The sequence below is a fragment of the Amblyraja radiata genome, chromosome 10 (assembly GCF_010909765.2).
Source record: "Amblyraja radiata isolate CabotCenter1 chromosome 10, sAmbRad1.1.pri, whole genome shotgun sequence".
Taxonomy (NCBI): domain Eukaryota; kingdom Metazoa; phylum Chordata; class Chondrichthyes; order Rajiformes; family Rajidae; genus Amblyraja; species Amblyraja radiata.
The window spans coordinates 69,593,248-69,620,470 of record NC_045965.1 but is presented as its reverse complement, the minus strand read 5'-3'; the positions used below and the strand labels follow the sequence as shown (position 1 = coordinate 69,620,470).

The window sequence follows — 27,223 nt, the reverse complement described above, 5'->3', positions numbered from 1 at the left end:
CAGAGGACATGGGTTCAAGGTGAAGGGGAAAAGATTTAATAGGAATCTGAGGTGTGACTTTTTCACACAGAGGGTGGTGGGTGTATGGAACAACTGCCAGATGAGGTAGTTGAGGCTGGGACTATCCCATCATTTAAGAAACAGTTAGACAGGTGCTTGGATAGGACAGGTTTGAAGGGGTCAAACGCGGGCAGGTGGGACTGGTGTAGCTGGGAGATTATTAGGCCAGTGTGGGCAAGATGGGCCGAATGGCCTGTTTCCACTCTGTATCACTCTTTGACTTGATAGGAGCAGAATTTGGCCATTTGTCCCATCAAGTCTACTCCACCATTCAATCATGGCTGATCTATCTCTCCCTCCTAACCCCATTCTCCTGCCTTCTCCCCGTAACCCCTGACAGCCGAGTTGAGCGGGAGTTCAGTCCTGCTTCCCATTGCCATCGATCAAACCCCACGGCACAGTAACAGGCCCTTCTGCCCACGGCACCGTACTATCCACACTGACCCCATCTCACCCCCCTCCCCCCTCCACACTCCCATCAACTGCCCCCCACAATCCACCCTCACCCACACACTGGGACCCCATTAACCCACCCACCCCGCACGTCTTTGGGATGTGGGGGGAAACCGGAGCACCCGGGGGAAACCCACGCGGTCACGGGGAGAACGTGCAAACTCCACGGTTAATACCAGAGATTGAACCTGGGTAAGACTGATTGAAGGGATTACAGGGTAGTCTGGACTGAGTAGGTGGTGTGTGTTTTCTTTGTAGTTTATAAGAATGAGGAGTGACCTTATTTAAACCCTAATCCTATCGAGGTTTGACCGGGAGATGATGAGCTGTTTTCACGAATGGACAAAACACCAACAAGGAACATGGGAACACATTTAACCTGTGGTGCTTAGAACTTTGTTCTCTGTCTGGTTGATGAACTCTGGACATCTCTGTCTGGTGGGTGGTGGAAGCTGGCCCATTACAGGTCTATAAAGTATGTAACTATTGCATAGAGAAATGGAACGATGGAGGAGTTGAGACTGTGTGCATCCAGCGTGATTAGATTGAATGACAGGGCAGGCTTGATGGGCCCAACATGTGATGACTGGAATCTGACAGGTGTATTTTTGGTAAGATCGACACATAAAATGCTGGAGTAACTCAGCGGGTCAGGCAGCATCTGTGAAGAACGTGGATAGGTGACGTTTCACAGAGTGCTGGAGTAACTCAGCGGGTCAGGCAGCATCTGTGGAGAACATGGATAGGTGACGTTTCACAGAGTGTTGGAGTAACTCAGCGGGTCAGGCAGCATCTGTGGAGAACATGGATAGGTGACATTTCACAGAGTGTTGGAGTAACTCAGCAGGTCAGGCAGCATCTGTGGAGAACATGGATAGGTGACGTTTCACAGAGTGCTGGAGTAACTCAGCGGATCAGGCAGCATTTTGTGTCTTTCTTTAGTATAAAAAGCAGCATCTGCAGTTCCTTCCTACATATATTTTTGGTCAGCTCAGTAGACGTATAATGCATCAGCTCCCATGATTAGCCACACACCAGTAACAAACACACAGATCTCCCAATTTCCCAGGGCAACCTTTTTTTTAAACAAAAAGAAGTTGAATCAATCATTGCAATATATACAACACAAAACAATACCTAACAAAACCCGCCACAGTAATACAAAACCATCCAAATAGCGAAACAAATATTCTTCAATGTTCCACTCTTCAACAACTATCTTACATTCCTTGTCAAGGATGTATTCCACCCCCTGCGGCGCGAAGCGCTCCCGCAAATCCCCCTGGGTGCCCGTGGACAGCGGGTCCCAAACCAAACCTTGCTGTTTCTCATTCCCGGTTGGATCCCGGCTGGAATTGTGATGGGATTCCAGAGTGCCTGAGGGATGGAGACACAGTGTCTGTCTCCGGCACTAATGGACCTGTTCCTGCTGCTTCTCTGCACAAACTGCAGTGTTCCTGCTTTGTTTCAGTCTCAACCATGCTGGGACTTAGTTTGGTTTAGTTTGGAGATACAGCACCAAAACAAGCCCTTCACACCAACCAGCGATCCCCACCAGCTATCCAACACACACTAGGGATGTTTACATTTATACCAAGCCAGTTAACCTGCAAACCTGTACATCTTTGGAGTGTGGGAGGAAACTGGAGATTAGTACGGGTGCCAGAGGTTATGGGGAGAAGGCAGGAGAATGGGGTGAGGAGTAAGCTTGCCAACTTTCTCACTCCCAAATCAGGGACAAAAGGTCAAAATACGGGACAAATTCCCCACGGCAATTCGTTGAGCGACTGGGCCGTGACTGGGTGAATGATGAGTTGGCCCGGGTGCTGGACTGCACACAAAGCCCAGCCGGCGGGCCAGCTGAGGAGTTTTGGCCCCACGCAAAGTCCGGCGCCCCGTCCAACTCATGAACCGATGATCGGCCGTGAGAAGGAGGGGTGGTGGTGGTGTCGGCGGTCAGCGAAGGTCCGAAGGTCGGACAGCTGGCCGGGCTGCCGACCGACCGACGGGGCCACGGGCGAGGCGCTGCTGCTGCTGCTGCTGCTACACTCCATGGGCTGCACTACGTCGGGACGGGTGAGGCGGGGTGGGATGCGGCACTCCGACCCGACAGTCCCCTCGACCCGAGTAGTAGCAGTCCCGTACGAGACAAACCGATTTAGCCCAATATACGGGATGTCCTGGCTAATACGGGACAGTTGGCGACCCTAGTTAGGAGGGAGACATAGATCAACCATGATTGAATGCGGAAGTAGGCCTAATTCTGCTCCTATCACTTATGACCTTAGGATCTGAGAGAAAACCCACAGACAACGCCCGTAGTCGGGATGGAACCCGGGTCTCTGGCGCTGACAGCGCTGTGAGGCAGCAGCTCTACCCGCTGCGCCACCGTGCCGCCCACCTGCACTCTGCAGGGATACGTCAGGACTCCGCGTGAATCCTCTGGGCATGTGCAGAGTTCCTCTCCAACTCAGATACAGCCCCACCACAGATGCTGCCTCTCACCAACATTACATCACTGCAGTTCATCGGCTGTTTGAGAATGCGCCAGAAACTGACAGCGCTGACATGTACAGCGACAGAGGATGGTTGTAGTCATCTCTCTCCCAAACAGGGTCCGAAAAATGTTCCGACCCCAAACGTCACCTATCCATGTTCTCCACAGATGCTGCCTGACCCGCTGAGTTATGGTGCAGCAGCATCTATGGAGCGAAGGAAATAGGCAACGTTTCGGGCCGAAACCCTTCTGGAAATAGGCAACGTTTCGGGCCGAAACCCTTCTGGAAATAGGCAACGTTTCGGGCCGAAACCCTTCTGGAAATAGGCAACGTTTCGGGCCGAAACCCTTCTGGAAATAGTTGCTCCAGCACTCTGTGTCTATCTTCAGTGTCTCTCTCTCTCTCTCAAACATGTTCAGGGATGGCATTCCTACATCTCTGGAGACTAACAACAGTATAGCAATTTTAACATGAACATCCACCACAGTGACTCCTCCACATTCCTCACTGTGATGGAAGGCGACAAAAAGTTCAATCTCTTCCCTTCTTTGTTCTCCCACGGTTGAGGGTCTCGAGCCTTCCGTTGCCGGGACGATCTTACTCCCGTAGCCGGCGGTGGGCCTCCGCGTCGGGGCGATCAAGCTCCTGCATCGGGGGGAGGGGGGGAATACAGCTCCCCCGCGCTGGGCGATCTGACCCCCATATCCCTCCATTCCTTGCATATCCATGGGCCTATCGAAAAGCCACTTAAACACCATTATCTTATCTGCCTCCACCACCATCTCCAGCAGTGCGTTCCAGGCACCCACCGCCCTTGTGTAATAAAAACTCCTTTAAACCTATGTCCCTCTCACATTATAACCATGTCTTCTACTCTGACATGGACACCTTGCGTAAAAGATTATCTGCCCTATCAAAGGTAGACAAAAATGCTGGAGAAACTCAGCGGGTGAGGCAGCATCTATGGAGCGAAGGAATAGGTGACGTTTCGGATCGAGACCCTTCTTCAGACGGATGTGGGAGTATGGGGGGGAGGGGGGTGCCCACATCAGTCTGAAGAAGGGTCTCGATCCGAAACGTCACCTATTCCTTCGCTCCATAGATGCTGCCTCACCCGCTGAGTTTCTCCAGCATTTTTGTCTACCTTTGATTTTTCCAGCATCTGCAGTTCTTTCTTAAACATCTACCCTGTCAACGTCTCTCAACATTTCATAAACATCAGTCAGCTGCCCCCTCAGCCTCTGATGCTGCCGAGATAACAATTCCTGTATGTCCAACCTCTCCTGATAGCTTATACCATGGTGAATCCTGGCAAACCTCTCCTGCACCCTCTCCAAAGTCTCCATACCCACACAGTAACTGCCCACAATACTCCAAATGTAGTCCAATCAAAGTTTTCTAAAGCTGCAAATGTCCTTAATTGTCAAAGTGCTGACTGTTTAAGGCCATCATGACCACCCTGTCCATTCATCTTTGCGCTCTCTGCAAGTGCCACGATTCCCGTGTACCAGCACCTCTAGTGGTCCTGCCATTCACTCTACACTTTCCCTCTGCATTTGACCTCCCAAAATGCAACATCTCACACTTGTCCATGGCGGGCGACATGGTGGCGCAGCGGGTAGGGCTGCTGCTTCACAGCGTCAGGGAACCGGGTTCCATCCTGACCGCTGGTGCTGTCTGTACGGAGTTTTACGTTCTCCCTGTGACCTCGTGGGTTTTCTCCGGGTGCTCCGGTTTCCTCCCACACTCCTAACACGTGCGGGTTTGTAGGTTAATTGGCTTCTGTAAATTGGAAATTGTTCCATGTGTAAGACAGTGGCCGTGTACGGGGTGATCGCAGGTCAGCACGGACTCGGTGGGCCGAAGGGCTTATTTCCACCCTGTATGTCTAAAATCTAAAGTCCAAAGGGAATAATATGGGATCAGTGGAAATGGGTGGGTGGTGGTTAGAATGGACTCGATGGGCCGAAGGGCCTGTTTCCACACTGTATGTCCAAAATCTAAAGGGAATAAAATGAGATTAGTCACAAAATGCTGAAGTAACTCAGTAGGACAGGCAGCATCTCCAGAGAGAAGGAATGGGTGACGTTTCGGGTCGAGACACACTGATCTGTTCTGTATTCATGCCTACTATGTTCTGTTGTGCTGAAGCAAAGCAAGAATTTCATTGTCCTATCCGGGACACATGACAATAAACTCCCTTGAATCTTGAATCTTCAGAACGTCTCCCATTTCCTTCTCTCCAGAGATGCTGCCTGTCCCGCTGAGTTACTCCAGCATTTTGTGTCTACCTTCGATATAAACAAGCAACTGCAGTTTTTTCCTGCACAAAATGCGATTGGTGGTCGGCACGGACTCACTCGGTGGGCCAAAGGGCCTGTTTATCTGCTGGGCGACTCTAAGACTCAAGTGGTTTCGAAGCATATTTGTCCACAGCCTTATAATAAGATCCAATTGCAGTTGGCATGCATAACATGTCTGAGCAACCAAAGATTTGACATGTGCTGGTCTCAATCATCCCTGCAACGGTAGGTATAATTTCACACGGTACACTAGCCTTGCCACATTCCCACATCTACAAATATAAACAGTATTACCAGTTCTATTGCACTGCGAACAGGCCAGCAGAATGCAATTTCAATTGACACAGTAAATAAGAGACGGTGATGGTGTGTGATGCCCAGAGGGAGATCAGGCTGGGAGATTTCCATTCAACCTGTACCACACAGGGCTTGTGCAAGTGACAATAAACCCCAGTCTCCTTGACTGACAATCACCACAAAATACTGAAAAAACCCCATCAATAATAAGAGACTTAAAGGATAAACAAGGAGAAATTCTCTCTGCGCCGACATCTCAAGGTGCCACAACAAATAAGATTGAAAACGGCAAAAGGAATTTCGAGCAATGAGTTAGAGCCAGTAACACAATGAAAGTGGAGCTCGTCACAGCTTCTTCATCAAACTGCTCTGTAACACAAAGTTGTCACTAAAAACAGCTGACGGCATCTTAATGACTTGTTGTGCTTGGACCCGGACTAATTATCTGTTCCAGAGAATTTGATTCACAACTCAGGGAATTTAAATTTAGTTAATTATATTACATTTTAGTTTAGTTTAGAGATACAGCGCAGAAACAGGCCCTTCGGCCCACCGAGTCCGTGCCGACCGGTGATCACCCCGCACACTAACACTGTCCGACACACACTAGGGACAATTTACAATTTTACTGAAGCCAATTAACCTACAAACCTGCACGTCTTTGGAGTGTGGGAGGAAACCAGAGTACCAGGAGAAAACCCACGCAGGTCATGGGGAGAACGTACAAACTCGGTACAGACTGTGATGAGGATTGAACCGGGGTCTCTCACAAGACACCCAGATTTTTATACAACCCGTCTGTTCTCACATATTATTCAGGATATCTACTGTCCTCACCCAGTCTAGGTTTACAGTTTGGTTTTCGTTTATCATTGTGACGTGTGTTGAGGTACAGTGAAAGATTTGTTCTGCATGCTATCCTAACAGCTCAGATAATAGAAGGGTTTCGGCCCGAAACGTTGCCTATTTCCTTTGCTCCATAGATGCTGCTGCACCCGCTGAGTTTCTCCAGCACTTTTGTCTACCTTCGATTTTCCAGCATCTGCAGTTCCTTCTTAAACAGCTCAGATAATACTGTCCATAACTACTCTCAAGTCCAGCTCAAGTGTAATAAGTAGAGGAAAGGGGAAGATACTGAGTGCAGGACATAGTTCTGAGACAGACACAAGATGCTGGAGTAACTCAGCGGGCGAGGCAGCATCTCTGGAGAGAAGGAATGGGCAACGTTTTGGGTCGAGACCCTTCTTCAGACTGGTTAAGAAAGAACTGCAGATGCTGGAAAAATCGAAGGTACATAAAATTGCTGGAGAAACTCAGCGGCTGAGGCAGCATCTATAGAGCGAAGGAATAGGTGATGTTTCAGGTCTTGACTAGATGCTGCCTCACCCGCTGAGTTTCTCCAGCATTTTTGTCTACCTTCGATTGTTCCAACATCTGTAGTTCCTTCTTAAATATTCCCTGAAGGAGCTGCCTTCGCTGTCAGACTGGTTTAACAATTCCCGCCTTTGAACTAGGCTGGCAATACCGCGTGTACCCACCGCAGCGGGTGCTAGCCGGGCGGCACGGTGGCACAGCGGGTAGAGCTGCTGCCTCACAGCCCCAGAGACCCGGGTTCCATCCTGACTATGGGTGCTGTCTGTACGGAGTTTGTACGTTCTCCCCGTGACCTGCGTGGGTTTTCTTGGGTGCTCCGGTTTCCTCCCACACTCTAGACGTACAGGTTTGCAGGTCAATTGTCCCTATGTGTGTAGGATAGTGCTCGTGTACGGGGTGATCGCTGGTCGGCACGGACTCGGTGGGTCGAAGGGCCTGTTTCTGCACCGTATCTTGGACTGGCGCTGGGCCTGAACTCGCTGGAGTTTAGAAGAATGAGGGGGGACCGCAATGAAATGTACAGAATAGTTAAAGGCCTGGATAGAGTGGATGTGGAGAGGATGTTTCCACTAGAGGTCTCAGCCTCAGAATTAAAGGATGTTCCTTTATGAAGGAGATGAGGAGGAATTTCTTTAGTCAGAAGGTGGTGAATCTGTGGAATTCTTTGTCACAGATGGCTGTGGAGGCCAAGTCAGTGGATATATTTAAGGCAGAGATAGATAGATTCGGGTGTCAGAGGTTATGGGGAGAAGGCAGGAGATTGGGGTTTAGGAGGGAGAGATTAATCAGCCATGATTGAACGGCGTAGTAGACTTGATGGGCCAAATGGCCTAATTCTACTCCTATCACCGATGATCTTATGATCTGTAAAGTAAACTAAATGGAACTAAACAGAAGTGTAAGGTAATGTGCACCTACCCCAGCTTCTTCCTGGTGAGGTGGCCACGGACCCAGCGCTGAATGATGTGCACAGGGGAGTGATGGGCAAGGATGTTGTTGATGATGCCCACCAGCTTTTGGACGTTGTCCAGCTCACTGCGCCAGGTGGAGATCTGCGGGAGAGGTCAGAGTATCAGCGGCTGGTGCAGGCAGATCCGCCAGGGAGCCCAGGTTGACACGTACGATGGAGAAGAGCTCATTGGCATGAGTTGAGGGAAGAAAGGCTGGTGTCGACTTCAATATCCCTGTGTTGTCAACAGCAGCAACAGTCAGCACTTCAGCAATGCTGACGTCGCACAATACACCAGGGGTGTCAGAGGAGAGTAAATCAGACACAATCTGTCACAGACGAACACTAATGAAGCTGGCAGCTTAGAGGGAGCACCTTGTGCAGGAGATGGGAGGAGCAGTGAGAACATCCCAGAGCTGAGAGCACAGGTAAAAGAGGCAGCGTGAGGGGAGGTGGCCAAGGGGCGCAGAGAACACGGGAGAAATCTTGTACCAACACCCTGCAAGGGTTCACAATCTGACATAAAAGCAGAAAGTGCTGGAAATTATAAATCAGTCAGGCAGCATCTGTGGAGAGAGGGCGAGAGCCAGCGTTAATATTTCAGATTGACCATCCTGCCACCTGCACCTCCACAATACCCCCCCCCCCCCACCCCGCCTGCATGATCACATTGAATGGCGGTGCGGGCTGGAAGGGCTGAATGGCCTACTCCTGCACCTATTGTCTACGTTTCTATGTTCAGGTGTCAACCAGCATCTGCAGTTCCTCTTTCTATGCTGGATGACTCTATCACACCTTGACTCCAGTTTGAAACATTAAAGAGCTGGAAGGCGAGGCTCAAGCAGCCAAAACACTGAATGGTGAAGCTGACACAGACCATTCGGCCCCTCAAGCCTGCTACTGTCCCTTATGTTTGGCATCCAGGCAAGTTAGGGTGGTGAATCTGTGGAACTCATTGCCACAGACGGCTGCGGTGGCCAAGTCATTGTGTGTGTTTTAAGCGGAGACTGGTCGGCTCTTGATTAGTAAGGACGTCAAAGGTTATGGGGAGAAGGCAGGAGGATGGGGTTGAGAGGGAAAGATAGATCAGCCATGATTGAATGGTGGAGCAGACTCGATGGGCCGAATGGCCTAACTCTGCTCCTATATCTTTGCATATTTAAATTGATCAGCAGGGTAAGGCGTGTTCACCTTGAACAGTGGAGCAGGGGAACAGGTGATTTAAACGGCACATCTGTCTGCATTTGCTGTGTATCCTTCACTTCCCTGCTTGTTTGTGCGACTGTCTAAATACCTGTTCATTGCTGCTACTGCAATGTGAACATGATGTAAGCACCTTCTTCCTTTCAGTGACACCTTCAGGCAATTTGGGAAATTCTGATAATTTTCAAAGATTCCACTTAATATTATCCAATTAGAAGGTAATTGCGTGTGCTGATAGCAGGGCTACTTTGTACTAATCCTGCAGAAACACATTAACATACCACCTTCAGCACGGCGACTTATCACAAGGCACCTCACACAAGAGCTATTTAGCAAGATTTGACAGCAAGCCTGCTAAACAGTTGTCAGACGGCCGACCAAATGCTTTGTCAGGCTGAGTGTGGAGGGGGTGAAAGGGCTTGCAGGAGGGAGTTGGACAAGCAGCAGCCCAGGCATCCAATGCCACAGCTGCCAGTCACGTGGCAATTCCAACAGGGAAGGGGTAGAGTCCGGAGCTGGACAAAGCCAGGGGGAGAATCAACATGTCAAACAAACAGTGTGGAAACAGGCCATTCGGCCCACTGCGCCCGTGCTGACTAGAAACATAAAAACATAGACAATAGGTGCAGGAGGAGGCCATTTGGCCCTTCGAGCCAGCACCGCCATTCATTGTGATCATGGCTGATCGTCCCCTATCAATAACCCGTGCCTGCCTTCTCCCCATATCCCTTGACTCCACTAGCCCCTAGAGCTATCTAACGCTCTCTTAAATCCATCCAGTGACTTGGCCTCCACTGCCCTCTGTGGCAGGGAATTCCATAAATTCACAACTCTCTGAGTGAAAACGTTTTTTTTCTCACCTCAGTCTTAAATGACCTCCCCTTTATTCTAAGACTGTGGCCCCTGGTTCTGGACTCGCCCAACATTGGGAAAAATTTTCCTGCATCTAGCCTGTCCAGTCCTTTTATAATTTTATATGTTTCTATAAGATACCCCCTCATCCTTCTAAACTCCAGTGAATACAAGCCTAGTGGCACGTTCATAAGTTTGGGGCAGCACGGTGGCGTAGCGGTAGAGTTGCTGCCAGAGACCCGGTTCAACCCTGACTACGGGTGCTGTCTGTACGGAGTTTGTACGCTCTCCCCGTGACCTGCGTGGCTTTTCTCTGACATCTTTGGTTTTCTCCCGCACTTCAAAGACGTGCAGGTTTGTAGGTTGAAACAAAATGTGCAGGAAGAACTGCAGATGCTGGTTTAAAATCGAAGATAGACACAAAATGCTGGAGTAACTCAGCGGGACAGGCAGCATCTCTGGAGAGAAGGGAATGGTTGACGTTTCGGTCTGAAGAAGGGTCTCGACCCGAAACGTCACCCGTTCCTTCTCTCCAGAGATGCTGCCTGTCCCGCTGAGTTACTTCAGCTCTTTGTGTCTATCTCAGGTTTGTAGATTAATTGACTTGGTTAAAATTAGTATAGTGTTAATGTGTGGGGATTGTTGGTCGGCACAGATTCAGTGGGCCAAAGGCCTATTTCCGCCCTGTATCTCTAAAAAAATGATAGGAGTAGAATTAAGCCATTTGGCCCATCAAATCTACTGCACGATTCAATCATGGCTGATCTATCTCTCTCTCCTAACCCCATTCTCCTGCCTTCTCCCCATTACCCCTGACACCCGCACTAATCAAGAATCTATCTATCTCCGGAAGTGGCGGCGCTGGTGAACGGCTGTGGCTCGCCTGCAGTCCGTTTGTCTTTACTTTTTTGTGTTGTTTTTTTTCGTTTTGTCTAGTTAAGTTTTTGGTTTTTAGGTTGTGTTTATGTGGGGGGGGGTTGAAACGGGGCTGCTGTCTCTCCCTTCGGGGGAATGCGACTTTTTTGTCGTATCCCCCTTCTCTGCCTCCGTCTGCGCTGAGGCCTAATGGCGGAGCTGGCGACCTCGAGACTCCGGAGGCAGCCAGTCAGGACTCACACTGGGCTCGCTCCCGTGAGGGCGGCCCGTCTCGGGGCTGGAACGGCGCTCCCGTGAGGGGCTGTGACGTTCCCGTGAGGGCGGCCTGGCGAGGGGCTGAGACTCTCCCGGAGGGGCTGTGTCGCTCCCGTCGGAGCGGCCCAGCACGAGGTGGAATGGCGCTCCCGTCGGAGCGGCCCAGCCCGAGGTGGAATGGCGCTCCCGTCGGAGTGGCCCATCCCGAGGGTGGAATGGCGCTCTCGTCGGAGCGGCCCAGCTCGAGGGAGGAACGGCACTCCTGTCGGAGCGGCCCAGCTCGAGGGAGGAACGGCACTCCCGTCGGAGCGGCCCAGCTCGAGGGAGGAACGGCACTCACGTGAGGGCGATCCGGCTCGGGGCTGGAACGGTGCTCCGGTGGCTGGGACGGCGTTCTGGCGGCGGTGACCTGAGTCCGGGGTTCAGCCGCGGGCCAGCGGCTGCGTACGCTGGACTGGAGGGCGGCAGCTTCGACCACCCCGGGCCGCGGTGTTTGAGCCGGCCCGTTTGCGGGGTTCGGTGAGCCGCGGGACTGTTTGTGCCATCGCCCGGTGGGGAATCGCCTCGGCGCAGAGGGAGAAGAGGAGGGAAGAGACTGCAGCCCTAAGATTTTTGCCTCCACCACAGTGAGGAGGTGCTTGGAGGATACACTGTGGTGGATGTTAATTTGTGTTTAGTGTTGTTCATTATTGTATGATTGTATGTATGATTGCAGGCACGAAATTTCATTCAGACCGTAAGGTCTGAATGACGATAAAGGAATTCAATTCAATTCTCTGCCTTAAAAATATCCACTGACTTGTGGCCTCCACAGCCGTCTGTGGCAAAGAATTCCATCTTCCTGTAGCCAAGACATTTGCAGCCTACAATGGCTGAATAAATCAAGAGCTGGTTGAGACAGATCTCCCCCTCAGATATCCTCAGATAATACAGATGCTGGTTTCTACCAAAGATACTGCTCACTGAAGGGCAATAATGTGTATTGACGACAGGGATGATGGGGAGAGGGACATGATCCAAATTAGAGTGGTCATGCAGGCCCTTCAGCCCACTGCGCCCATGCTATCAGTCACCTATTTATCCTATTCCCACTTTTATTTTTCTCTACATTCCCATCAGCCTTCAAGATTCTATCCGTCACACACACACACACTCGGGCAATTTACAGCGGCCAGTTAACGGTGGTGCAGCGGGTAGAGCTGCTGCCTCACAGCGCCAGAGACCCGGGTTACATCCTAACTACGGGTGCTGTCTGTACGGAGTTTGTACGTTCTCCCCGTGACCTGCGTGGGTTTTCTTGGAGATCTTCGGTTTCCTCCCACACTCCAAAGACGTGCAGGTTTGTGGGTTAATTGGCTTGGTATAAATGTAAAGATTGTCCCTAGTGTGTGTGGGATAGTATTAGTGTGTGGGGATCGCTGGTTGCTGCGGACTCGGTGGGCCGAAGAGCCTGTTTCTGTGCTGTATCTTCTAACTAAACTAGTGAGTGAACGGGCGATCGCTGGTCGGTGCGGACTCGGTGGGCCAAAGGGCCTGTTTCCGTGCTGTATCTCTAAACTAAACTAAGCTAAACCCACCAATCCCGCACATCTTTGGGATGTGGGAGGAAACAGGAGCAACGGGCGGAAACCCACGGGGTGAGAGACACTGCTGACCCAAGGTTAGGACTAAACACAGGTCTCCGCTGTTGTGACACAGCAGGTCAAGGCTGCCATCCAACTATTGCAACAAATGCGGCAAAAGATGCGGCAACGGGTCAGGCTGAAAATGGGAAAATAAATTAAGAGCAACCTATTGGAGTCAGAAAAACAATAAAAATGTAATAACTGGTGATAATCTTTCTTTATGGAACTACTGTAGTAAGAAGTTGTCAAAGTGACAGAGAGCTGCGGGCACTGCATCCTAATGGCCATGTCATGGTCACAACTCCACCCCACACTGATTATCATCACATCAATCTGATTCCCAACCCAGCAATAAGAGAATTTACATTCAGCTAATTACATAAATATGGAATAAACATGTAGAATCAGTAATGATAACCAGTCATTATATAAATCCAAGTGCTGGAGGAACAGAGGGTCGGGCAGCATCTGTGGATGGAAATGTACAGATGTTTCATATGGTCCAAAGTGATAGGAGTAGAATTAGGCCATTCAGCCCATCTAGTCTATTCAATCATGGCTGATCTATCTCTCCCTCCTAACCCCATTCTCCTGCCTTCCCCCTGACACCCGTACTAATCAAGAATCTATCTATCTCTGCCTTAAATATATCCACTGATTTGGCCTCCACAGCCGTCTGTGGCAAAGAATTCCACAGATTCCAAAGAAATTCCTCCTCATCTTCTTCCTCCTTTAATTCTGAGGCTGTGACCTCTGGTCCTAGACTCTCTCACTAGTGCAAACTTCCTCTCCACATCCACTCTATCCAGGCCTTTCACTATTCGGGTGGTTGGAGGTTGGCATGGACTGGATGGGCCGAAGGGCCTGTTCCTGTGCTGAATCAGTCTATGATGCATCTGGGACCCCAACTGCACAGGATGCACCTTCAACAGAAGAGCAGCCGTCATCCTTCAGCAGCCTGTGGGTGAATAATTACAGCACGCAGCTCCCAGCTGGAGAGTGCACCCTAACCCTCCCCTTCAGTCCTGACACATTCTCTGCATATTCCTCCCTGTTTATTTCCGTGCTTCTGTCAGTGTCCAATTATTTCTGTTTAATTATTCCTTCCCCTCAACACCAGTCAAGGCACTGACCTGGGATGATGCAGGGGATTGTAGAGAGTACTGCGGACCCAGAGCCTTGAACTTGTCATTCCTCGGCCATTCCTCCATCAGTTCCTCGTCGGCAATGACAAAGTTGTCCAGCGCTTTCAGGCTCCAGATGCTGTTGACGACAAAGTGGCGATACTTTGGCACCAGGCTGATGGGGGTGTCGTACAGGGTCAGCACGGTGAGCTGTGGGCAGCCGCTCAGCGCCTCGATGCTGCACATGTCACCAATGATGTTGTTGTGGAGATACAGCACCTCCAGACACTTCATCTCCCTCCAGAAGAACTCGCCTGGGAGCTCGGTAATCTGAGAGAGGGGGTGCAGAAACAGAGACAGGCCGTCAGTGAGGCAAAGTCATTCCGTCAAGAGTCAAGAGTTTCATTGTCACACCTACTGGCCACGGCACAATGAAATCTCATTTGCTGCAGATTAACAAACCCATTAATGCAGCAACACACCGATAAACATTCATCAGGTCATCAGTCATCATTCGGCCATTCAGCCCATCAAGTCTACTCAAGTCAAGAGTCAAGATTGCTGTATTGTATAATAAATAAGAAAAAATAGTGTGTTTATATACATATACGCACACACCCAACACACACACACAATATACACACACACCCAACACACACACCCAACACACACACACACAATATACACACACACCCAACACACACACCCAATATACACACACGCAATATACACACACACACGCAATATACACACACACCCAACACACAAACACCCAACACACACACACACAATATACACACACCCAACACACACACACGCAATATACACACACACCCAACACACACACACCCAATATACACACACGCAATATACACACACACCCAACACACACACACCCAACACACACACACACACAATATACACACTCAACACACACACACCCAACACACACACACACACAATATACACACACCCAACACACGCACACACACAATATACACACACACACATCCAACACACACACACCCAACACACACACACAATATACACACACCCAACACACACACACGCAATATACACACACACCCAACACACACACACCCAATATACACACACGCAATATACACACACACCCAACACACACACACCCAACACACACACACACACAACACACACACACAACACACACACACCCAACACACACACACACAATATACACACACCCAACACACACACACACACAATATACACACACCCAACACACGCACACACACAATATACACACACACACACCCAACACACACACACACGCAATATACACACCCAACACACACACACACACAATATACACACACTCAACACACACACACCCAACACACACACACACACAATATACACACACACCCAACACACACACACACAATATACACACACACACACCCCACACACAATATACACACTCAACACACACACCCAACACACACACACAACACACACACACACACCCAACACACAAACACACAACAAACACACAAAAAAAAAACACACAAAAAACACACACACACCCAACACACACACACCCAACACACACACACACAATATACACACACACCCAACACACACACAATATACACACACGCAATATACACACACGCGCAACACACACACACAATACATACGCAATATATACACACACACATATACACACACATAAACATATCACTATACACAATATATGTACACACATATATACACACACATATACATATATAAACACACGCGCAATATATAGATTCAGATTCAATTTTAATTGTCATTGTCAGTGTACAGTACAGAGACAATGAAATGCATTTAGCATCTCCCTGGAAGAGCGACATAGCAAATGATTTGAATAAATAATAATAAGTGATAATAAATGTCCGGGGGGGGGGGGAGGGGGGGGTGATTGGCAGTCACCGAGGTACGTTGTTGAGTAGAGTGACAGCCGCAGGGAAGAAGCTGTTCCTGGACCTGCTGGTTCGGCAACGGAGAGACCTGTAACGCCTCCCGGATGGTAGGAGGGTAAACAGTCCATGGTTGGGGTGAGAGCAGTCCTTGGCGATGCTGAGCGCCCTCCGCAGACAACGCTTGCTTTGGACAGACTCAATGGAGGGGAGCGAGGAACCGGTGATGCGTTGGGCAATTTTCACCACCCTCTGCAATGCCTTCCGGTCGGAGACAGAGCAGTTGCCATACCATACTGTGATGCAGTTGGTAAGGATGCTCTCGATGGTGCAGCGGTAGAAGTTCACCAGGATCTGAGGAGACAGATGGACCTTCTTCAGTCTCCTCAGGAAGAAGAGACGCTGGTGAGCCTTCTTGATCAGAGTTGAGGTATTGTGGGTCCAAGAGAGGTCATCGGAGATGTTGACTCCCAGGAACCTGAAGCTAGAAACACGTTCCACCTCCGTCCCGTTAATGTGGATGGGGGTGTGCGTGCCGCCCTTGGACTTCCTGAAGTCTACAATGAGCTCCTTGGTCTTCTTGGAGTTAAGGGCCAGGTTGTTGTCAGCGCACCATGCTGCTAAGTGCTGGACCTCCTCCCTGTAGGCCGACTCATCGTTGTTGCTGATGAGGCCAATCACCGTTGTATCATCTGCATACTTGATTATGGTGTTAGTACCATGTACAGGTGTGCAGTCATAGGTGAAGAGGGAGTAGAGGAGGGGGCTCAGCACACAGCCCTGTGGAATGCCGGTGTTCAGGGTGAGGGTTGAAGAGGTGTGCTTGTCTAACCTAACAGACTGGGGTCTGTTGGTTAGAAAGTCCAGTATCCAGTTGCAGAGGGAGGGGTCGATGCCCAGGTTACCGAGTTATACACACAATATATACACACACATACATATATACACACACCAGATGCGTTTCGGCCCAAAAAGTTGCCTATTTCCTTCGCTCCATAGATGCTGCCTCACCCGCTGAGTTTCTCCAGCACTTTTGTCTACCTTCGATTTTCCAGCATCTGCAGTTCCTTCTTGAACGCACACACACACGCACACATTCGTACACATAAAAAAACAAATAGTAGTGCAATAATAACAATAATAGTCTATGTAGTTCAATAGACAATAGACAATAGGTGCAGGAGTTGGTCATTCGGCCCTTCGAGCCAGCACCGCCATTCAATGTGATCATAGCTGATCATCCACAATCAGTACCCCGTTCCTGCCTTCTCCCCATATCCCCTGATTCCGTTAGCCCTCAGAGCTAAATCTAACTCTCTCTTGAAAACATCCAGGGAATCAGCCTCCACTGCCTTCTGTGGCAGACAATTCCACACTCACAACTCTCTGTGAGAAAAAATGTTTCCTCGTCTCAGTTCTAAATGGCTTACCCCTTATTCTTAAACTGTGGACCCTGGTTCTGGACTCCCCCGACATCGGGAAAATGTTTCCACTGAAGGCAAATGTTGCGTAATACAAGCATCGGGATACGCAGGCCCTTCGGCCCACTGTGTCTGGACTAGCCATCAAGCACACTGCTATGCTAACCCCATCCCCATCACTTGGGCAGTAACTTGCTCTGTCTCGGTGATTCAAGTTCCTGGCCAGATACTTCTCAGACGTGGCGAGACTCCTTGCCTCCACCACCGTGATGAATGAATGAATGAATAAGTTTATTGGCCAAGTATTCACATACAAGGAATTTGCCTTGGTGCTCCGCCCGCAAGTGACAACATGACATACAGACAGATAGGAATGACACATAAAACATTAAACATTAATAATAAAACATTATTGATTAACATGTGAATTACATAAAATACCAGAACAAAAGGAAGCTACAGATTTTTGGTTATTGAGTAGAGCTACTGCTCGTGGAAAAAAGCTGTTTTTATGTCTGGCTGTGGCAGCTTTGACAGTCCGGAGTCGCCTTCCAGAGGGAAGTGATTCAAAGAGTTTGTGGCCAGGGTGAGAGGAGTCAGAGAGGGGTCTTACTTTGCCAAGACTTACTATGATTACCCAATTTCATGAGGGCTTGGACAGACCGAGTGACCACTTGGCCCATTCTGCCGCTGCTAGCTGTGACAGGCAAACGCACACGGCTACACTATACACAGAGTCAATGGTTCAGAGGTTGCAGCTGTGTGGGCGGACGGACTGACAAGATGTTACGTTGAACCCCAACTGCATGTTTAGGCATTTTAAGACCCTCTTAGCCGAACTGATGCCAGTAGTTCCAAGGTCCTGGCCAAAGTCCTCTACATAGAAACATAGAAAATAAGTGCAGGAGATGGCGGAGTAGACTTGATGGGCCGAATGGCCTAATTCTACTCCTATCCCTTATGACCTAGTTTAGATATACAGCGCAGAAGCAGGCCTTTCGGCTCACCAAGTCTGCGCCGACCAGCGATCCTCGCACACTAACACACCAGGGACAATTTTACAAATTATACCAAGCCAATTAACCTACAAAACTGTACATCCTTTGAGTGTGGGAGGAAAGCGGAGAAAACCCACGCTGGTCACGGGGAGAACGTACAAACTCCGTGCAGACAGCACCCGTAGTCAGGATGGAACCCGGGTCTCTGATGCTGTGAGGCAGCAGCTCTACCCGCTGCGTCACTGGAATTCACGTGAGGTACAGTGAAAACCTATTTTGTTGCGTGCTATTGTATAGGGCTCTGGTGAGACCACATCTGGAGTATAGTGTACAGTTTTGGTCTCCTAATTTGAGGAAGGACATCCTTGTGATTGAGGCAGTGCAGCATAGGTTCACGAGATTGATCCCTGAGATGGCGGGACTGTCATATGAGGAAAGATTGAAAAGACTTGTATTCACTGGAGTTTGGAAGGATGAGGGGATATCTTATAGAAACATATAAAATTATAAAAGGACTGGACAAGCTAGATGCAGGAAGAATATTCCCAATGTGGGGCGAGTCCAGAACCAGGGGCCACAGTCTTAGAATAAAAGGGAGGTCATTTAAGACTGAGGTGAGAAAAAACCTTTTCACCCTGAGAGTTGTGAATTTATGGAATTCCCTGCCACAGAGGGCAGTGGAGGCCAAGTCACTGGATGGATTTAAGAGAGAGTTAGATAGAGCTCTAGGGGCCAGTAGAATCAAGGGATAAGGGGAGAAGGCAGGCACGGGTTATTGATAGGGGACGATCAGCCATGATCACAATGAATGGCGGTGCTGGCTCGAAGGATCGAATGGCCTCCTCCTGCACCTATTTTCTATGTCTATGTCTATCTAGTCAGCGTGAAGACAATACATGATTACAATCGAGCCGTCCACGGTGTACAGATACAGGATAAAGGAAATAATATTTAGTGCAAGATTAAGTCCAGTAAAGTCCGATTAAATATAGTCCGAGGGTTTAAAATGAGGAAGATGGGAGGCCAGGACCACTGTCTATTTCTTTTGAAGTGGTTTGAAGGACTGATGGGAATGAGAGGCACTGCATGAACTGAAGTTCTACTGTGTGAGCAAGTAGTGAGCAGAAGACAAGAGAGAACTTTCCATTGCTACTGATGCAAGATTTATAGCTTGCGTAACTGTGATAAATCTTTCACACCTGCAGGACTTCCCAAAGCACTTCACAGACAGTCTTGTTTTCAGGTGTAGCCAGGATAACAATGAAGGAAGCAGGGGAGCCAGGCACATGCAGACTTGGTGAAAACAATAGACAATAGACAACAGGTGCAGGAGTTGGCCATTCAGCCCTTCGAGCCAGCACCGCCATTCAATGTGATCATGGCTGATCATCCACAATCAGTACCCCGTTCCTGCCTTCTCCCCATATCCCCTGACTCCACTATCTTTAAGAACCCTATCTAGCTGTCTCTTGAAAGTATCCAGAGAACCCGCCTCCACCACCCTCTGAGGCAGAGAATTCCACTCACAAATCTCTGTGTGAAAAAGTGTTTCCTCGTCTCCGTTCTAAATGGCTTACCCCTTATTCTTAAACTGTGGCCCCTGGTTCTGGACTCCCCCAACATCGGGAACATGTTTCCTGCCTCTAGCGTGTCCAAACCCTTAATAATCTTCTATGTTTCAATAAGATCTCCTCTCATCCTTCTAAACTCCAGAGTGTACAAGCCCAGCCGCTCCATTCTCTCAGCATATGACAATTTGTATTTCCTGGGAAGGAGGCTATTTTGTTCAATCAATTCTGTGCTAACTCACAGACCAATCTCACTCCCCACTAACTTACCCCCCCCCCCCCCCCCACCCCCCACACTCCCATCAACTCCCCCCCACACTCTACCGCCCCCCCCCCACACACTGGGGGCAATTTACAGCGGCCCTTTAACCCCCCCACCCCGCACCTTCATAAGTTCAAGGAGCAGAATTTGGCCATTCGGCCCATCAAGTCTACTCCGCCATTCAATCATGGCTGATCTATCTCTCACTCTCCACTCCATTCTCCTGCCTTCTCCCCATAACCCCTGACACCCGCACTGATTACCGTCACTACCCTTACTTGTCTTTGGGATGTGGGAGTAAAGCGGAGCACCCGGGGGAAACCCAAGCGGTCACAGGGAGAACGTGCAAACTCCACATAGACAGCACCAGAAGTCAGGATCGAACCCGGGTCTTTGAAATGGTTTAGCCCCAACCAACATACTATGAGCGTTTGATGGCGCTGGGCCTGTACTCGCTGGAGTTTAGAAGAATGAGGGGGGACCTCATTGAAACGTACAGAATAATGAAAGGCCTGGATAGGGTGGATGTGGAGAGAATGTTTCCACTAGTGGGAGAGTCTAGGACCAGAATTAAAGGACGTTTCTTATGATGGTGATGAGGAGGAATTTCTTTAGTCAGAGGGTGGTGAATCTGTGGAATTCTTTGCCACAGACGGCTGTGGAGGCCACAAGTCAGTGGATATATTTAAGGCAGAGATAGATACATTCTTGATTAGTACGGGTGTCAGGGGTTATGGGGAGAAGGTAGGAGAATGGGGTTAGGAGGGAGAGATAGATCAGCCATGATTGAATGGCGGAGTAGACTTAATGGGCCGAATGGCCTAATTCTTCTGATATCACTTATGACCTTAAGTTACATCATCTGTTTTAGGGGGGTTGGCAGCTGTCAGCTATCTGGTTCATCCTCATATGGTCATTATTGTAGCTTCACCATCCAGCTGTGTCAGTGGTCACCATCCAGCTGTGTATAATAATAATATTTTGTTTATAGGGACAGTGCATATTAATGAACATTTGCATGTAAATATGCGAGATTGTAGCCAATCAGTAGCTAATTTCCGTCTAAGTCCCAGGCAAAGGTAGGTGAAGTGTCTTGCCCAAGGACACAACGACAGTACACATTCCAAGCAGGATTCGAACCGGCCACCTTCAGGTTGCCAGCCGAACATTTAGCCCATTGTGCCATCTGTCGTCCTATAGATTCTACCTCAGGTTAACATTGCATCAGAGGGGTGACACAACCAGCAGCACATCTGCCCTCAGTCAGCTTCTCAATCCAGGGCAGGAATTAGTGATGGAAACCTGGCATGTCGCCAACAACTCTCACCAACTTCTACAGATGCACCGTGGAAACTCTCCCATCGACTTCCATCACCGCTTGGTTTGGGAACAGCCCTGCCCATGGCCGCAAGAAATTGCAGAGAGTGTATGGACGTAGCCCGGTCCATCACACACTCCCCACCATTGTAGATGTAGCCCAGTCATCACACACACCCCACCATTGTAGATGTAGCCCAGTCCATCACACAGACCACACTCCCCACCATTGTAGATGTAGCCCAGTCCATCACACAGACCACACTCCCCATCACTGACTCCATCTACACTTCATGCTGCCTCGGGAAAGCAGCCAACATCATCGAGGACCACTCACACCCCGGTCATTCCCTCTCCTCCCCTCTCCCGTCGGGCAGAATGGTCTCCTAGTTTTATATAGATGCCCTGTTTGTCAACAGCGTCCTTGCGACATCGCCTCCACTTCACGTGGAGGTGGGTGGAAGGAGGTCAGGGTTCAAATCCTGCGAGGGCCAGACTCTGGTCCTCTGCCCTGTAGAGTCTGGGAGCAACTCTCCCTCCTCTTCACACTGCAGTGTCAGTCTGCAGAGACTCTATGGGCTGCTGATCAAGTGCCGTGGACCGTAGAGGGGACATAATGAGGCCGGTCAGGCCATGATCACAGGGACAGCATGGAGACTCCCTCTCTGTGTAGATAGCTGCTGCAAACATCAAAGATTGAGGACACTGATTGGCAGCGGCAGCTTTGTGACGGTACCACTGGGTTATACGGAGATCACACATCCTGCCTCACTTACATGGTTGCTATGGAGATCCAGCTTGATTAGATTGGGACAGTTTGAGAGAGCATCCATCTTGGAGATGTAATTCCTGGGCAGAATGCAGACACGCAGAGCGGAGCAGTTGGTCAAGTAGCCCATGTTGATCAGGTAACATGCCGACATGTTCACCACCACAAGCTCCTTCAGTTTCTTCTCCTTGCTCATGTGCTCCATCTCCCCACACGACAAGATCAACGAGATTGAAGGGGACACCAGGTGCGTGTTGTCCACCAATCGCTTCAGCTCTGACGGCATCTGTGGAGACACAACGTTCTTACAGGGAAAGCAAAAAGACTTAGACAAGCGACAGGAGGAATCAGAGACACACGGCAGCGAAACAGGCCCTTCGGCCCAACTCAACCATGCTGACCAACTTCCCTAACTGAACTAGCCCCACCAGTCCACATTTGGCCCGTATCACTCTTGACCTTCCCTATCCACATAACTGTGCAAAGGTCATAAGTGATAGGAGTAGAATTAGGCCATTCTGCCCATCGAGTCTACTCTGTCATTCAATCGTGACTGATCTATCTCTCCCTCCTAACCCCATTCTCCTGCCTTCTCCTCATAACCCCTGACACCCGTACTAATCAACATGTTGGTGCAGTCAGTACCTGACTCACTGACCTCCTCTGGCAGCTGGCTGCATAGATGGGGCATCCTGGTCGGCATGGACATGTTGGGCTGAAGGCCCGGTTTCTGTGCTGTCGGACTATGTCATTATCACCCCATTGCCCTCAGTAAATTGCGCTTGTCACGTACTTTACTTTGAAAACACTGACTGGGCCCGATTATTACAGTGATTAGCAAGGGTGTGAATGAAGAAATCCCTGTCCCACTCCTCGTCCTGTGCTCTGCAGCCATCTCTCCACATCTACCCTGTCAATCTCTCCAAGGTCTCATACATTTCAATGAGATCAGCTTTCATTCCCCTGAAGAGTGTAGGCCCATTTCATTCAATCTTCATTGCACGACCTTCTGATCCCAGAATGTAGCAAATCACTTTTTAATAGGTATTTTTAATCACTGCTGGCTTCTCCACTACAGATCCTCCTGTGATGTGGGATGTGTTAGTCAGTGACTGCCACCTAGTGTACCTCACCACACTGCATCAGCCTCCGCACACAACCCAGTGCAGTCATGTGCAGCCCTCATGAAGTGAAACACTCCAAGCCACTTGAGAGCGATTATCCACAAGAAGAGAGACAAAGAGAGAGACACACTTGGTTGAAGAGTGAGCATCTCAACGGGGAAAAGAAATGTTGGAATCTAAAAGCAGATTATTATCGCAATGGAGGACACTTGCAGATCAACAAAAGGATAAGGAGGATTACAAGCAACTGCAGATGCTGAAATCTTCAGCAAAGCGCAAAGTGCCGGAGGAACTCAGGTAGCATCTGTGGAGGGAACTGGCACACGAGGCTTTGGGTCGGGACAAGAATGGTCCCTTCCGACCACAGATGCTGCCTAACCCGCTGAGTTCCTCCAGGACTTGACGTTTTGTCCAAAAGACAGAGGGATCTATGTTGGCGGGCAGATGCTACAGGTGGCTCAGAAGGCAAAGAGCATTGGCGTTTACTGAAGAAGGTTCGACTTTGGAAAATTCTGTTAAAACTCAGCAGCTTCCCAGCCGTGCATAAGTCTGGAGATCTGTACTCAGCTCATCTACTTTCCCAGAAGACTGAGGAAGGCAGGAGGGGAGGGCTGCGGTCTGTGCAGGGAACCACCGATCCGACCCCTGCTCGTCCACTGAAGACCAGAGAAACGGACCGGAGGATGGAGTGGGGAGAGGGGGGGGGGGTTCCCCGGGGCACAAAGGCTGAAGGTGGCTGGGCAAGGTGAGGGACAACGGGTTTGCTGGAGGCCCTGCAGCAGCCTTGTACTCGCCTGGATCAGGCGTAACACCAGCAGACCGCGCGCACGCACCACGCACGACTTTCTAAATGGAACCAAAGCCTGGCCACTTTTGCCTGGGGTCGCACTGGACTATTTCTATGCTCCTTGTACTAATCTGGGATCGTGCTTCGGTACGGCAATACCTTATGGGACAATATGAAAAAAAAGAACTGACAGGAAGCGCTGCTTCAAAAAGGCAGCCAGCATCATCAGAGACCCACACCACCCTGGCCACGCTCTCATCTCGCTGCTACCATGGGGAAGAAGGTACAGGAGCCTGAAAACCGTGACCTCCAGGTTGAAGAACAGTTTCTTCCCAACAACCATCAGGCGCTTGAACACTGCACAACACTACCCTCAGCAACACTAACCTGGCAACACTAACCTCTCCCCTACCTCAGCATCCCAGACCCACTGCAGACTTTGTTTTGGTTGCCCTACGGATTTTGGTTTTGCAGTATTATGGTCTGGTAACCTTGTATGACTAATTATTAATTTATTGTATCATTGATTTTTGTATATTTATCCGTGTGTTCTTACGATAATGGGCCTGTAAAACTGCAGCGTGGAAGAATTTCATTGTTCTGCTGCCAGGACATGGCTTTGACTAAGTGTGGGTGAGGTCACGCTGAGAGTATTGTGCTGCATCTGGTCGCTTATTCACGAAAGACGACACTGTCATTGGAGGCAGTCCACAGGAACTAAACAATGCCAATTCCCAAGATGAGAGGGTTATCCTATCTCAGGTAGCATAAAAATTACATCTATATTTTCTGGAGTTCAGAAGACTGAGGGGTGATCTTACTGAAAGAGTGTACGCTTGCCTTCATCAGTAGGTAATAATAGCATTGAGTAGATAATAGACAATAGGTGCAGGAGTAGACCATTCGGCCCTTCGAACCAGCACCTCCATTCAATGTGATCGTGGCTGATCATCCCCAATCAGTACCCCGTTCCTGCCTTCATCCCATATCCCTTGACTCTGCTATCTTTAAGAGCCCCAGCTAGCTCTCTCTTGAAAGCATCCAGAGAACCTGCCTCCACCGCCCTCTGAGATAGAGAATTCCACAGACTCACCACTCTCTGTGAGAAAAAGTGTTTCCTCGTCTACGTTCTAAATGGCTTACTCCTTATTCTTAAACTGTGGCCCCTGGTTCTGGACTCCCCCAACATCGGGAACATGTTTCCTGCCTCTAGCGTGTCCAAACCCTTAATAATCTTATATGTTTCAATAAGATAGCCTCTCATCCTTTTAAATTCCAGAGTTAACTAAAGTCATGTTACAGCTGTATAAATATTTGGTTTGGCCATTGTGTGCTATACCTCTCACCCTTTTACAGGAAGGGTGTGGAGGCTTTGGAGAGGGTGTAGGACATTCACCCAAATGTTGCCTAGAATAGAGGGTATTAGCTATGAAGAAAAATGGACACAAAGTGCTGGAGTAACTCAGCAGGTCAGGCAGCATCTCTGGAGAAAAAGGATAGGTGGTGCTTTGGGTTGGGACCCTTCATCTGACTGAAGAAGGGCCGTGACCTGAAACATCACCCATCCTTTCTCTCCGGAGATGCTGCCTGACCTGCTGAGTTACTCCAGCACTTTGTGTCTATCTTTGGTGTCTATCAACCAGCATCCGCAGTTCCTTGTTTCTATGTTGGACGAACTTGGATATTTTTTCTCTGGAGCCATTTGCCTGGTTTGACGCACATCTCCAGATTCAGGGGCAGTTTCTTCCCAACTGTTATCAGGCAAGTGAACCATCCTATTACCAAATAGAGAGTGGTCCTGACCTCCCATTTATCACAATGGAAACCCGTAGTCTATCTTTATTCAGGCTTTACTGGACTGTTATCTTGCACTAAACATTATTCCCTTAATCCTGTATATATACGCTGTGGGCAGCTTGATTGTAATCAGGTATAGTCTTTCCGCTGACTGGAGACTACGCAGCAAAAAGGATTTTCACTCTACCTCGGTACACGTGACAATAAACAAAACTAAATACCTTTAAATCTTCCCTGTCCATGTACCTGTCCAAATGTCTTTTAAATGCTGTTATTGTACTTAGCTGCAAGAAAAATGCTGAATAGCAGGAACAATAAAAGGGAAGAACTGTGGACAAGGAAGAAGGCAGCAGGAAATCATCAACAAATGGGATGATGCCCCAGGGGAAATGGTCTGGTTATGTTGCACGGAAAGAATCGCATCGACTCCAGGTTACAAATTAATTGTTGACTTCCATGGCTAACCCGGTTTCGAGGGCACTTGGTAATATGAGAGTCCGTGTCAGAGAGGGTGCCTGCAAGTGGTGACAGTCCACCAAGCATATATTTATCATGATTAGTGGATTAGTAACTAAAGATCAGGGCTTCTGGATCAATGACAGAGATTGATGGTGAGCAGTTGTTAAACTCCGGTTCCAAATGGACTCGGGTGAAATCAAAAACAAGATCCAAAAGCAAGAAGGCAAGGGTTTAAGATGACAGGGAGAGATTATAAAGGGATCTGAGGGGTGTTTTTCACACAAAGGATGGCTGATAACAAACGCACTGCCAGGTGAGGTGATAGAATCAGATGCAGTCACTATGTTTAAGAGGCATTTGATTAGAGCGTGCATAGAAAGATATGGGCCTTAATATGGGGAAGTGGGATTAGTGTAGATTGGCATGGACCTGGTGGGCCAAAGGGCCAGTTTCTGCACGACTATCATTCCACACATAAGGTCCACCCAACCTCATCCTACCACACATCCCCGCCCAGACTGACACCTCGTGGTGAAGACCCTGTCACTGTGACCCTGCCCACAATAAAGACCGACCCACAATGTGAGACCTCACCAGAGCAAAGCCCAGGCCCACAGACTTCCTCTGCAAACAAAGCCAGCCCACAGAGTGACAACTGCTACAGAGCACCCACCTGATCACACCCTGCAGGACAGCACCCACCTGACCACACCCTGCAGGACAGCACCCACCTGATCACACCCTGCAGGACAGCACCCACCTGATCACACCCTGCAGGACAGCACCCAGCCTGACCACACCCTGCAGGACAGCACCCACCTGAACACACCCTGCACAGTAGCACCCAGTCTGACCACACCCTGCACAGTAGCACCCAAAGATCTGGTAGCACCCACCTGACCACACCCT

General features: G+C 49.3%; 1 protein-coding gene and 1 long non-coding RNA gene across 2 annotated transcripts in view; one reads left to right on the top strand and one right to left on the bottom strand.

Moving 5' to 3' along the window:
* Positions 1-27,223, bottom strand: part of LOC116978085 (leucine-rich repeat and IQ domain-containing protein 3-like) — a 49,428-nt gene that overhangs the window by 21,758 nt on the left and 447 nt on the right. Inside the window, exons 2-4 of the mRNA XM_033029112.1 lie at positions 22,155-22,433; positions 13,879-14,199; positions 7,904-8,037 (exon numbers count right to left, since the gene is read on the bottom strand). Coding sequence (XP_032885003.1) covers positions 7,904-8,037; positions 13,879-14,199; positions 22,155-22,433 — 734 coding nt within the window. The remainder of the gene's footprint in view (positions 1-7,903; positions 8,038-13,878; positions 14,200-22,154; positions 22,434-27,223) is intronic.
* LOC116978086 lies at positions 536-25,681 on the top strand. Its single transcript, XR_004413375.1, has 3 exons — positions 536-604; positions 24,687-24,691; positions 25,668-25,681. It is a non-coding gene; the product is annotated as an uncharacterized LOC116978086 (long non-coding RNA).